The 14,968-nt window shown below is 36.9% G+C and overlaps 1 protein-coding gene across 5 annotated transcripts in view; it reads left to right on the top strand.

The window, feature by feature from the left end:
* Window positions 1–14,968, top strand: part of LOC120804375 (rho guanine nucleotide exchange factor 10-like protein) — a 57,718-nt gene that overhangs the window by 26,316 nt on the left and 16,434 nt on the right. For 3 of the 5 annotated variants that reach the window (XM_040153810.1, XM_040153807.1, XM_040153808.1), the window contains exons 8-17: window positions 2,976–3,089; window positions 3,410–3,518; window positions 4,120–4,223; window positions 5,665–5,742; window positions 6,225–6,404; window positions 7,934–8,050; window positions 10,496–10,588; window positions 12,041–12,211; window positions 12,857–13,002; window positions 13,584–13,762. In XM_040153810.1, coding sequence (XP_040009744.1) covers window positions 2,976–3,089; window positions 3,410–3,518; window positions 4,120–4,223; window positions 5,665–5,742; window positions 6,225–6,404; window positions 7,934–8,050; window positions 10,496–10,588; window positions 12,041–12,211; window positions 12,857–13,002; window positions 13,584–13,762 — 1,291 coding nt within the window. The remainder of the gene's footprint in view (window positions 1–2,975; window positions 3,090–3,409; window positions 3,519–4,119; window positions 4,224–5,664; window positions 5,743–6,224; window positions 6,405–7,933; window positions 8,051–10,495; window positions 10,589–12,040; window positions 12,212–12,856; window positions 13,003–13,583; window positions 13,763–14,968) is intronic. The other 2 variants (XM_040153809.1, XM_040153811.1) reach the window with 2 other exon arrangements.

Here is a 14,968-nt window from a genome sequence, read left to right as displayed (position 1 = left end):
ATTCTTAAATTAATAAAAGTGAAGCACTTTTATTTCTCACTCATGTCCAAAATTTCACTTTTACCAGTAAATATGGGAATGCTGAAACTGAACCAAAACACTAAAAATGTAGTTTGTGAAACAGGGAACTGAAAGACGACCCAGTGTCGACAGAGGTATCCTGATTAGTGCAACTTAAAGATTAGATGGGGTCTCAATGCTTGATCTCCAGTGGACGGCTGTTCCAGAGCTTTTTCTTTATTAAGCATTTATACGTAATTTAAAGGTAAATGTTGTGACCAAAAAAAACATCAATCTGTGAGTATTGACCTTAAAAAGTCCATACTGGTCCAACCCAAAAATCATTGTCAGGGAATAACCACAGCTAGTTTATAGTTAATGTACAATGTGAATGAAACCTGGTTTGATCAAAAGAGGAAGGGGATTATTTCTGGCAGTCCCGCGCTCTGTCAGCACTTCTGTCTTCTGCTTCAGCATGTGTTACTCTTGCTGTTGGACTTTCCCCACCAGCTCATGTGTTTAGTATTTTGAAAATGACAGTGTAACTGAGTAAGCTTTCAGAATGGAGATGTTATGAAATTAATAACAAGGAACAGGTTTATCAGCCTGGTTTAAATGCAGAGGATTTTTCTCAGTGTCTTGAATAAGCAGGATTTTTTATGAGGTTTGTGAAGAAGAAGTGATTTGTACATATGGAAGAGATTCACTCATATATTAGGTAGGTGTCTTGTCTTCTAAGGTTACATTTAATGTACAGGAACAATGAATAAATGAATGAGCAATAATTAGAGCTGGGTATTGAATGACATTACTCCTTGAGTACAGGTGAAATCTGAAGTCTGGAAAACTGTTACCCAAATAAAAGTTGACACGTTGACACTGAGATTCTGGGTCTTTTTATTTTTATTTGGCCTGACTTTAAATCATATTTTGATAAGTTTATACTACATAGGTAAAGTTCATGTGTGGCTATAAATTCCTAAAACAGCATTGAACATTAATGCATTTGGAGAAGTTTGGCCACCAGTCTGTGATGTATAAATACCAACTGCAAGCAGGCACATGTAGAGCATAGTTGAGTTCACAGTTCAAAGAGGAGATGCTACGTTATTGATGCTGGTTTCTTTTGTGAGCTCATAGTGTGTTGGTGTGTTTATATTTTAATGGATTTTAACAGGTTTTATCAGGTCTTAACAGACGACGTCGAATTTGTGTTTCAGTGCAGCTTGAATATGTATGTAGAAGAATTCAATGTTCAATTTTTATTAATTTTGGACCTTGTGGTGTTCATTGCTTGTTAAATACAATTAACATGGTTTGATATTATATTAATAGAAGGGCTCACCTGCAGCATAGATCCCTTTTAAGGCTGTGTCATTGTTTACATTTTTACATAAGGTAATGTCTGAACTGAAGAAAGTTCAGTGCAGTAGCTTAGTTTGATGGCCTTAAGGCAGCAGTACACCTCATCAGAACTGCTTGTTGGATGGTCGGATGGTTTCAGAAACCCACATCCCCCACATCTTTCTTATGTCAGGTGGTGTTTTTTGGGAGGGGGGGGGCCAAATATTCCTATATCATTCACAAAAGACCTATGGTTTGAACTTCTCTCTCCACCTCTTTTTTTCATTCTTAACAACTGTTTCTGTTACATTTAAACCAAGTGCAACACAGTGAATGTCTTCCAAGAGGTAATGTCTGAAAATGTGGTCCGTTATATATACATTTCTTGTCACTTAGCCCATCTTCATGTGTAAAATCTGTGGAATGCCCCTTTAATTATTTCATTTTTACTGGGCTGAGACCCCTACAGTCTACTGCTGCTGATATCTTTGCTTGCAATAGATACTGTAGGATAGGTAAAGGCAGCAACACACATTACACATGATTCTACATATAATTCAGGCATCACCACTGCTGTCAAAGTATGTTCCGGGCTGGGTCACCAGGTCAGTTAGTACTGACAGTTGGCAGATAAGTTGTAATTGTTATTGTAATTTTCTGATCAAGTCGCTGCCAATCTTTCTCATTACCCTTAATTTTAAACGTTTAATATGTACAACTATATTTGAGAAAGTTGACATCATGTAGCAGGAAACTAGCAAGGAAATGGTAATATGGGTAATATGATGAATGAGAATATTTTAGAATCCAGTTCATCTTGTTGAAGTTCTCTCTTCTCCAGCTGTCTCTGTAGAGTTTCCTGTCCTTGTCTCCTCATTCAGTCTAATTCAGATTTAGCATTTTTCCTCCCTTTTCCGCCATTTTTATTTTATTTATTATTATTTTTTTTGTGTTCTTGCTGGATTTTGGTGGTTGCCTAGTAGAGTGACTTTAATCATAGTCGTCGAGTGTATTATATCATCATCATATACGAATGCCAAGACTATAAATGTGTGTATGTTGGTGGAAACAGTTGCTTTGGAATGTACATTCTTTCTAGGTTTCACTAATCTAAAAGTCTGTTCCGAGCAAAAATTTGTAACATTGACAGATACACAGTATACGGTGTGTATTAATTTTCCATAGTAGCCAGGGCAGCAAATGAAAATTTAAATGCACAAGCCCTGATACTTTGTCCTAGGTAAATGTAAAATTGCGAACGGGCAACAGCATACTGCATACAGCATGGTCTTTGAATTGTCTTATATGTCTCACAGATCAGGAATTGTTGCCTCACAATATCAACATTGAAGTCTACCATTACACAAACACAATAAAAAATTCATTATATGTACTATTTACTACTGCTACTATGTACTATATGCCACTCCTTTGCAATTGGAACTCCAATGGATTCCCCACCTCCATGTGTAAAAGATTTAGGTGTAGATCTACCCAGCAAACACTGTGGTATATGACTTAACTCTTGGCCTCAGTATATGATATTGCATTTTCTTAGTGGAATTAACTGTTGTCAGGTGTGTTAATCTTGAACACTGTTTTTTCTGCTCGGCTGTCTGGTGTTCTGCCAGCTGCCTGCAGATGTGCTGAGGTTGAAGGAGCGTTGTGCTGCCACCAGAAGGGAGCTGGCAGTGTGTCTCAGTACACCTCGTGTTGCTCACATCAGACAGAGCTGTGACACTAAGGTAGGACTGTGGCAGAAGGTAATTACTCCCCTTGCTTCTCTTCCAGCCTCCTCCTCCTTTTTTTATGGATACAATACAAGTCTTTGAGGGAGGAAGGACATGTTCTGTTGGCCCTTCAGATGTGATCAACTTAAATGATCTCAATGGATAACCTGGGATCAACCAACAGAGTAATGTGATACAATTGAGAGCTTTAGTTTTGTAAACAAGTAAAATAAAATAATATATTTTTAAACAAATTGTATTTGTTCCATTTTTGTTTCCGATTTTATTATAAGTGAAAAATAACCTTGGTTATACATTTGTACTGTGTTTTCCAGGTGCAGCAGTTTGTGAAAGCAGCGAGGAATGGTACCAAGGATGGTTTAGAAAAGACAAAGTTGGCCATGATTCGCAAAGTGTCATTCCTGCAGAGGAAAGACTCCACAGGTACAGGAAATGGAACTGGGATTAATAAATTCACATAATATGTTCAATTTGTGGAAATCAGATTTGTAGTCCCTTAAGTACCAAGAATGCAGGAGATATGTATTTCTGCTTAAGCATACATTACAGAATGTGCAGACATTTAGAACCAGACAGGTTAAAATGATTGACATGGATAAAATGATTTACATGCACAAAAACTCCAATTGTTGCCAACCAAATCAGCATATCAGACCTGAGAACTAGCTGAAACCTCAAAAAAAAACAAAAACAGTTTTCATCAACTTCTCAGAAGACAAAAAATAACCAAATATGGAAGGCTTAAAAGCATCATGTTAGTTTGGTATATGCTTGCAATGAAAAGCCTTTGTTGAACAGCACTTACTTCTCTGGAGGATGTTTTGCAAAATACATTTAAGAAAATATTCAGTTGTGGTGCACAGATTTTATGTAAAAGAAGTCACAATTAATATTACAGGTACAAAAATATGAATTGCAATTAAAGCTGCGATTATCCTGTAAGTATTTTTTTAACAAGACTACCTGAACAGACTTATGTGTTTCTTTCATTGTGTGAAAAAAGTGGTTCTGTTTAATTTTTCAGGTGAGGGAAAGGACGATGCAGGCTACATGGATGTGTTTGTTTCTGAGTTAAAGCACCCACCACCACAACTGTGCCCCATGCCAGAGGGGCTCAGCAGTCAGCAGGTGTGTGTATGGATGTGAGTGTATATACACTTACGCTTGTGCATTGGCCAGGTGCATATGCCTGTGTATCAAACTGACCAGATAATCTTGGAAGGCCAGTTTATGTTCTTCAGAATTAATTTTTAGTGTTCAGTTTATTTAGACAGCTGAACACAATTTGTGTGTATTGCATTACAATCATTACAGCTTCACTGTTTTCTATAATTAATCTCAGTATCTGATACATTTATCAATTTTACTTTAAATGTGCAATCAGTGTAAATTATAAATTCTCACTTTGTAGTGCGGGGTTTTATATACCTGAACTATAGAAAGAACCAGGCCTTTAGCTGAAACAGGTTTAGAGTAAGGCGTTTTTCTTAAAGGTTTTTCTTTGTGAAAGTGTGGAATTTGATAGATGGTAGATCAACATTGATCGAAAAAGCTAAACTGTAGTAGCACTAAAAGCTGAATTTAACTGAATTTACCATATGAGACCATTACAGTACTGATAATTCCATTTTTTTTACCAGTCGTTTATTAGTCACCACCTTTTTTATGTCTTACCACCATGGTACATGGAATGCATGACATTATAGTATGTCAAAATGCTTGTATCTGTTTCTCTGTGACTCTGTTACTATGACTGTGACTCAGTGACTATTTTACTCTGTTACTCGGTGACTCAGTGACTGTTACTCTGTGACTGTTACTTTTGTGACTCGGTTACTCAGTGATTCTGTTACTCTTACTCATTGACCTTGTGACTCTGTTACTGTGACTCTGTTACTGTTACTCTGTTACTTATTGATTCTGTTACACTGTGACTCTGTTACACAGTGACTCAGTTACTCAGTGATTCTGTTACTCTGTTACGCTTACTCTGTTACTCAGTGTTTCAGTGACTGCGACTCTGTGACTCTGTTACTTTGTGACTCGGCTACTCAGTGACTCTGCTGTGTTGTTGCTCTTTCACTATGTGACACTGTAACTCTGTGATTCTGGCTCTGTAGACACATTCTTGTGAACATAATAACTCAAGAGCAAATACATAGTAGAAACTTCATACTTACATCATAGGTACCCCTTATGGAGTAGATGATCTGATTAAATTTAGGAACACCTGTCTGCATACATTAGTATATTAATGAGGGGACAATGATTTTTCCGGAAATTGCTGTAACTCCGTAATACTTTAAGCTAACAGGTTCAAACTGATACCACATGTAGTATGTAAAGACAAAAATGTTGGTATGAAAACTCTTGGGTAATTAATGCGATAATTGGCTAAATTAGGAGGAAACAGATTTTTCTTGTTTTTCTTGTTTAATATGAGCTTTTATTTGCGAATTTACAATATGCAATGTGGTATTGTTAAAATAGTGTATTGATATAATCCCTTAATAATTATTGCAGGTTTATTCCACATTGATGTAAATGAGTTTCTCACTGCCTCCTTCAGGTTGTTAGACGTCTCATCCTCAGCTCCATTGTGCAGAGTGAGAGCAGCTACCTGGACTCTCTCAAGAGAATACTCCAGGTGAGTCGCATCTGTCCTCAGGTAACAGGACTATCGCTGCAGTCAGAAAGTAAAAATCGAGCTAGTCCAGTCCAGCTGTCTCAAGGAAGTATTCACTGTTCAACTGGAGACTTTTTTTGGAACTCACTCTAAGGCTCAGTTCTTCAGTTCTTGTGTGGAAACGATCGTAAGCCAGTGACCGTAACAACAGCAGAACATGAGTGATGACGGTGCTATTCTGTGGTTTATCTCTTTGTAATTTCTTATGATGTAAATCTCTTACTTAAAAGTTTTGACTTTTAAGCCATTATTTAACTGTTAAGAAATGATAAAGCATATCAAAGTGCGCAATTTGATCTGGAGCATGCACTTAACTGTACTACCCTGCTGAAAATATCACAAGACAAAAAAGAAGGAGAAAAATGCCGTGTATGCCATGTAATCCTGCTGAAAGAAAGATAACCACAGTTATACAGTATGCCAAACTGACCTTTCTTTATCAGGAGTACCAGAAGCCTTTGCTGGAGCCACAGCACTGGATCCTTAACCCCAAGAAGGTGCGTCAGATCTTTTACCGTCTGCAGGAGATCCATCAGTGTCACTCAATGTTCCAGATTGCCCTGGCATCCCGCGTGGCTGACTGGGATCACAGTGAGAAGATCGGAGACCTGTTTGTTGCCTCGGTCAGTCACACAGACTTATTCTTCTCTCTTGCCTTCCTTCAGTGATTCAGCCTTCATTCCTGTCCTCCTGTCTTTTTTTTTTTCTCTCTGAGTGGAGGTGTCAAGCAGATCACTGGTGTTGTCTTTCAGAGGTCTTTCAACTCCACAACCCCCATTTGTAAACAGTCTCTCTGTTATAAATTTGAAGTCTCCAATTACCAGCAGAGATAATGCTGATGACGTTACTATGACATCATCAGGGTTATTTTCTCACACATGACAAAAATCCTACAGAGACACAGAGAACATTATACAACTTTTTTCACAGGTTCTAACCATGACAAGTGAGTGAACTGGTCTTCAAAATCGCTGATTACGAGAACCTTAAACAAAATATGAAAGTATATTGACAACCACAAGATGGGGACATTCAGTTTGTTGGCAAATGATTTTGTTTTTAATCTGTAATGGTAGACTAATTTTGATAGTCAAATTAATTTAAAAGTACTTAATAGCTATATATCATAGTGACCGTGTTCGTTTTGTGTAAACTCTTATTTTCTGAACTAGATGTAGGCTTTTCTAATTTCTTCCTTTTCCATTTTTAAGAATATTTTTAACAGAGAAAATTATTAGAGCCATTATACGAAAAATATATATGAATGAGACTCACTGTCAATTTGAGAGTAATGCAAAACTCAGAAATCTAGTGAGCCTGATATGGGTTGGTTGGGTTTACTGTGCTCTGATCCGACTCCATGAGGCATTCAAAAAACGCATGGTCTGACTGTGGATTTGGCCTGTTGCAGCTTGCTACTCAAAAGTTGTTGGCAAGTGACCTCTTGCGATCTCAAGCGCTCAGAAGCCAAGACTGCTGCAGAAAATTGAGAGCAGACTCAGACACCAATTCTCTTAATTCTTTTCTCATTAGGATACTTTCATAAGAAAAAGAATTTAAAAAACACACACACACAAGCAGCCATATTGTTGTTTGGGGGGGGGTTATTTCACTCAGCTTGTCAAACCAGCAGAATTGAACTGCATTCCAAAAATGAAGTCATTGCTGCCTTACACGAAGATTCTCTTTGTACATGAAAAATGCCCTTACAAACATTGACCCTGTTCAATGAAGGATATGTCACCAAATTGCAACAGTCTTTAAATATTTGTTGATAATTAGAAAAACACAAGACTCCAGGTGTTTTTTTATGGCTGCACCATTTACTCAGATGGGAATATTCTAGATGTCTTGTGTATCCTTTTTTACAAATTTTCCCAAATGGGAGCCTGACATATTTGTTATCTTTGGAAACTTTGGGATCTCCACTAGGTCCACCAGTAGGTCAGTTGGGCTGAAGAGGTAAAAAATAGATTCCTTTTTAGCTCCAGACGAAATCTTTAAGAAAACTGTAAGTGAGTTCCTGCAGAAGAAGTGTTAAATCAGTGTGCACAACAAGAATCAGTGTACTGTATTACTGGTGGCTGTGAACATTATAATACAAATTATTTATCAACCATAGATTCCTGATATTATACTCTGTCCGCCACAGTTTTCGAAATCCATGGTGCTGAACGTGTACAGCGACTACATCAACAATTTCACAAATGCCATGGCACTGATCAAGAAGGCCTGCGTGTCTAAACCTGCTTTCCTGGACTTTCTTAAGGTGCTCACACTTTTAAACCTTTTTAAACCATGTAGCCTAGTGTTTACTCTTTTGAACTGTTGACAAACAGCTGAACCCTGTTTGCAACGGACAGGTTTCAGGTGAGTTTTTCAATTGATTTTCTGACGGAACTGAACACTATTTTACACTTTGATGTACAATTTGATAACTCTAATATTAGACAAACCTTGAAACATCCACATTCCTATGGGTCCTGTGGCAGTTTATTAGCCTCATATTTACAGTGTCAGGAGTCTGTCTACTGACCTCTTTTAGAGGTTTCTCCCTATCTCTCACCCACTTCTCCTGCTGCCTGTCTCTGCTATCCAGTCTGATTAAAAAAGAAATGCAACTGAAAACAAAACGACAAAAAAACCCAAAAAGAAAGCAAGAAAACAAGTAGGTATATACTGTTGTTTTAATGTCAATAGGACTGAGGGGAAAAGAAACAAATCAGCCTCATTGCATTAGCAAAACAATTTGACATATTACCAGTACATACCATAATGTTTTGATGTTTTCCAAATCCACACTGTCAAATTCTTCCAAAACTCGTTGCTTTTACCACAGACTAAGTTAAGTGCTGTTTGTCAGCAGGTGATGCATTGGCCGTTTGGCTTAGAAGAAATACAGTTAGGTGCAGAATTACTGTATTTGGTGCAATATTTTACAGTAACAGCCTAAAATTACTGTATTTTACTTTTTAAAATATAGTAATTTACTGTTTAAACAGTAGAAATTATGTACAGTGTATGAAAAACAGTATATATTCAGAATGAACACACTTAGCAGCACAGAGCTGTCCCTCCTCATAATACTCTTCCAAGTGTTGCTGTTGGTTAAAAGCTGCATTTGAAAAGAGAGCAGAGAGGCTGTTTAACTCATGCCCAAAACTTCCCCAACAGACAGCACAGACTGTATACAACATACTTGGGCACACTGTACAGAATTTTATAGGAAACCAGCAAGGAAGCTATGGCGCAGGTTGTTTTTTTGTTGATACAGGCTTTTCAGCTGCTAAACTAAATATTATTACTATAATAATAAACTTATTTATATGGCACCTTTCATACACAAAATGCAGCTCAAATTGCTTCACAAATTAACAGCCAATAATTTAACTGTTAAAATGTTTCAATAATTTCAAAAGAGAAAGTAAAAAAGACAGCGCAAACAGTTAAAAAACAAATTTCGGTGTACCTGGCCAAAGGGTTTGAATACTTTTGTACATGAGAGATTTCAGGTTTTGATTTTCAATATATTTGCAAAAATTTCAAAAAACATGTTTTCACTTTGTCATTATGGATTATTTAGTGTAAATTAATGGGCAAAATGAAATTTTTATCTATTTAAAATTAAATCTACAACACAATAAAGAGAAGGGTCTAAATACTTTCTGAAGCGACTGTAGACTACTGCTCAGTCTTAGAGAATTACAATTAAGATGATGATGGTGAAAGTGGTAATGTTATAGATAATGTTTTACTTTCATTTTTATTCTAACTTTATTTATTTTTTAACTGTTTGTTTTCTCTTTATTACTCTTTTTTTAAATATATTTAAACATTTTACAAAGTTAAATTATCTGTTTTCTAATTTTTAATTTAGCAATTTTTAGTTGATGTTGTTGCCTGAGTCAGCCAAGCTAATGCTGCTTATGATAATTAAAAGAAACAAAACATAGTGAGAAATCATAGTGTGTACATTTTCCAAAAATTGAAATTAAAGCTGCAGGCAGCGTTGAAGGTGCCTTCGCACTGTTGTGCACATCGGGGTTGCTGGCTTGGGATGTTACATGTGCCTAACAAATGTCATACACCTAGGTGAAATGTACCCCGATAGCTACTTTGTTGAAATTTTTAAGGGGGGCGCTATTGAGCCATTTTGTCACACCCATGCGCAAGACCCCTAAAAGATGTAAATTTTCACCACATCTGACACATGGGCAAAGTTTTGTGGGTTTTTGAGCACGTTTAGTCCCTCAAAAATGTGATTCATTTTGGATAATAATTCTAACTTAATCAGAATAAACTAATTCTTATATTTAAGGCCCGAGCACTGACTAAATACTTGTCCCGGAAATTTCACTAGTACAATAGAGGTGGATATAACTTAGTCTTTGGTGCAGCATTTAAAAACAAAAAAAGACTTTTAGAAAAGTCAACAGCAACATCTCTTTCCAGAAACAGTGCTGCTGATGCACTGAACAATCCACATCCACAGGACACAATGTCTACAGTTTTCCTTTGAACTACTTTCTACTGAAGGAATACTGAAAACTCTGGTGTCGTCTGTGGAAACCACCCCATCTATACCCAGCCCCCCCAACCTCACTTGGCAAGGGCTGTCCCTCCTCACAAATGCTAATTTAACCCTATTTGAACATTTGTCACTTTTTTCAAAGCAGAGAATAGTGACCAAATCTACTTTCCATGTGAATTTCAGAAAAAGCAGGCATCCAGTCCAGACAGAATCACTCTGTACGGCCTTATGGTCAAACCTATCCAACGTTTTCCTCAGTTCATTCTACTGCTCCAGGTGAGTAGCTGACACACCAGTGAGGGCAGTTCACAATGATCACATATCAGCATGTCTTTCTGTTGTTTTATCAGCCGCAGTTGTATGCTCATGCTAATGAACTGCATGTTGAAGTAGTTTTAGATAAAAGTTTCAAATGAAATCGAGAACAAAACATGACCTCCTGTCATTGTCATTATATTTAAATTCAGCAATAATCTGGTGAACATGATTTTGGTGGGATTTCAGCTAGACACCTCCATACCTGTCATCCAGACCTTTTAGGATATGCTGAAACATTGCCAAATTTTGTTTGAAAATAAAGCATTCTTTTACATATAAATGACATATAAACACTATTAATGACGTATTAATGTATTTCCGCATCATGCAGGTCCTTTAGTCATTGAAAATTAAAATGACTACAGCTCTGCTGACTTGGATCCTTGCTTATGAGGCTTGTTGACAAGAGGAAATGTAAAGAAAGGGGCAGTATATGATTTGTGGTCAACTGTACTGTCACTGAAACTAAGTGCCTCCACTGGAATGTTTGGTTTAATTTCAAGTCCTGAATTTTTGCTCTGAAACTTTGTGTAGGAGTTTCTAGCAAGGGGAAGTGAAAGAAGCTCTAAATCTTCCCCCTCAACACCTACTATTACAAAACAAGCATACAAACATACTACTAAATATGATCATTCTCTTATTTTGCCCTCCTTAAAAGTGTCAGAAGGGATAAAATGGGAAATAGTTGCATGTGTTACAACTGTTTGGAAGATCAAGATTTAAAAAAGGCTGATGCTAATCAGACGCAATCTTTACTGAGCAGGTGTTGCAACAGCAGGAAGAAAATGTTTTTCCAACAAGCAATCAGAATGATGATATCTGGTTTTTCCAATTAGGTGCCAGTAGAAACAGCTGTTATCAATAGGTGACAATTTCTAACTTAGAAAGCAACCACTGTGATTCTTAGTGCAGGTGCACCAAAACTAAAACATGTCGCACAATTCTTCTCAAGCACATTATAATTTATTCATCAAATGTTTTCAACTAGTTTGTCCTCATCAAGGTAGTGTCTGAGGCTGTTTCTGGTTTATTCATATATAATTAACTGATCGGTCATGTGACGGATAAATCCCTATAGATATCACGTACACAAAACAACATTACCATCCTATTCTTCATAAATATTTAAAAAATACCATTACTCTTGATACAAAATTGCAAGACTTGAAACCTTTTTAACCTTTGATGGGTTAAGATGAAAGATTGTATTTGCTGAAGAAGTGATTGTAATATTATATGTTCTTTATTTATGGTCATTGATATTTTCTCTTGCTCTAATTGTATCCCACTATGGAAAGAATGGGAAAGGAATTGACGCCCCATTCCTTGCACTCTCTGTACGTTATTATGCTCCCTTTCACCTTCACGTGAGTTAAGACTCTTTTTTGTGTTGTTTTTGCATTGTATCAGGACATGCTGAAGAACACTCCAAAGTCCCATGCTGATCAGTTGCCCCTGCAACTGGCTCTCACTGAGCTGGAGACTCTGGCCGAGAAACTCAATGAACAGAAGCGTCTGGCTGATCAGGAGGCTGAGATTCAGCAGTTAACACGCAGCGTGGGGGACCGCAACTTCAACAAGGTGACACAGGATGCACTCTAATACACACACAAGCTATTTTTTAAACTTACAAGTTAGAATTTTGAAGCCTGAGGATGTAATAGTAATAGTATTTGGATAACCATAATCCAAATACACAGCATAAATCACAAGACCACCCTTAATATTCACCCTTTCCTTTGGGCGTTAGAAAAAAACACATGGAGTGCTCTAAATTAAAAGGGTTCATCCTCCATGAATCTGTTCAGTAAATTTCAGACAAAATTTACATAATACTTGGGTTCAGTTCAACTATTTTGGCTTGGTAATGGCAACATAATCTTCAGGAATCAACCTCTTGCGACCATGAATATCCAACCACCACATTGTGGTGGAGAAAAAGCCATGGAAGCCATGCTTGTCAAAGCTTTTGACATCCAAACTTACCATCTACATTCATTATCTATCCTTTAAGTTCATGTTAACTTGCCTGCAAGCTTTATTTTGTCATTTCATAGATCATGAACTACAAATTGTAGTTGTGTTGGATCAGCAATGTCATTCAGCAAAAAATCTACCAGTTTTCTTTCGACATGGGCTCTTTCTAAACTCATTTACAGATTTATTTACTTTTAATGAGTGTAAGAAAGGAACTACTGTAATCACTGAAGTTTTTTGTGTTTCCAGCTGCTGAACTCAGAGCAAAGGCATTTGATTCAGTGTGAACTGCTGACTGAAATTGTTTATGGTGATAACGGTCAAGTCCTCAAGTCGAAGGAGCGAAAGGTCTTCCTGCTCAACGACACCCTGATTTGCGCAAATGTCAACCTGAAGTAAGTACGTCCTAGACCCTGAAGGAGGTCCAGAATTTAAGAATCTCTAGAATCTCTCGTGTTACCTCCATTGGTTCAAAGACTATAGTTTTAAATCAATGTGTGTGCTTTGGAGTTATCATTGGAAGGAACAGTCAAACATTTTGTGTCCTTTAAAGAGGTAGGTCAAATACTGTACATGGTTAGCCTAGCTTAGCACAAAAACTGGAAGCAGGGAAACGCTATTAGCCTTGCTCTGTCATGTGAAAATGCTTTTGCTAATCTTTAAAGCTGTATTATTACATGTTGTATGTTTTTTGTGCTAAATGCAAAATAAATGTAGAAATGAGGCCTTGCTGTTTTTCGAGCAGTTAGCATTACAATTGTGATATATCCCAAAGGTTATTTGGTCAATGGAACTTGCTCAGACACTGCTCTCAAGGTCAAGAATGAATCTTCATGTTCAGGCATTAGAACTATTTCTTGTGCAACAACCTCTAGGTGCAGTGAGTCCTTCTCTCATGGAGTTACAATGTTTCAGCTCCTTAGTAACACTGAACAAAAACCCAAGTGTTAACATTTATAATATGTTTGTCCACCAGAGGTCCCCCTGACATCAGCAGCCTAGTTCCTGTTGGTCCTAAGTACACAGTGAAGTGGTGTGCCCCTCTGCTTCAGACTCAGGTGGTGGAGGTGGGACAGGACAGTCTGCAGAGCAGGGACAGTGTGATCATAGCCAGATGCCGAAGTTCCACCACCAGCACCACTGGTACACCCACAGGTCAACAGCCTTTCAACAACCACCACATACATTGACATACAGTAAATACAAAGCATGCACAACACCCTTAGATCTTAGGCAAACAACAAAGTGAGATAAACAATCATACGTAGAAGTGAGTGAGGGATAACTATTAGTTTTAAAGTTTCATTAACTGTGTACAACTATATTTTTCTTATGTATTTATTCATTATGTACAATAACATGGATATAAAAAAATTGTAGGTAATCAAGTTATCCATTTACAGACTTAATTATATGACTTAATTACATCTGCTGAGGAGGTTATATGATCACCCATGTGTGTTTGTCTGTTCATTGATTTGTTTGTTTTTGTATTTGTCATCAGGATTACGCCAAAAGTACTGAACCGATTTGCACCAAACTAGGTGGAGGGATTGGGCAGGGGCTGGGGAAGAACCTGTTATATTTTGGGGCAGATCCACATCATTTACTATGAATTTGAATTTTTTCCTCTAAAGTCTGATGTATGTCATTTGACATTGGCCTTGGCGGAGGTCAGCACTCTACTGAGCAAACTTCCTAGTTAAAGACTTAAACAATGTTTAATTATAAACAATTAATAAAGTATTATTAATATTAATGATTTTAAAAGGTTATTATTAATTGGGTAATTTAATTTGCCAGTTAATAATTACTTTGCCTTGTTGTGTCTTTATGTTGAAAATTTATAGTTGAATTTTAAAATGGAATCACAAAATTCCATTTAAAAAGCCTTTTAAATGTAATGTTTTTCAATTTGACTTACTTATGATCTGGTTCTGGCTGACACTGGTGAAGTTGTAAAAACTAAACATTGATATTAAATAGATAAAGTGAGCAAAGATTATTTGCATCTGTTCAGTGCCTAAAGGCCTGAAATGGATGGCTATTGTAGCCAAATCATCCATGTCAAACTAAGACGGTCAGTACTGACATATGCTCTATAGAATGACGTCCAGGGTCAGCAAAAACCTTTCTTTTACTTTGTCAAATACCAAATAATCAAAATTGCAGTTTATTTGGTTTACTGTCTATCAAATTATCAATTCATTGATTAATATTGTCAGTACTAATGCTTATTTGTACTTGTAACTGATCACAAAATCTATCATCTTAACTCTGCAGCACAGTGAAGGTTTCCATTTAGTTCAGGCCTCTTCCATTCGGTCCTGTCCTTTCCATCGCATCAGTGAATAGATTAAT

Source organism: Xiphias gladius, chromosome 18 (genome assembly GCF_016859285.1).
Source record: "Xiphias gladius isolate SHS-SW01 ecotype Sanya breed wild chromosome 18, ASM1685928v1, whole genome shotgun sequence".
NCBI lineage: Eukaryota > Metazoa > Chordata > Actinopteri > Istiophoriformes > Xiphiidae > Xiphias > Xiphias gladius.
The sequence above is the reverse complement of the archived record's forward strand: the minus strand, read 5'-3'. Positions and strand labels throughout refer to the sequence as shown.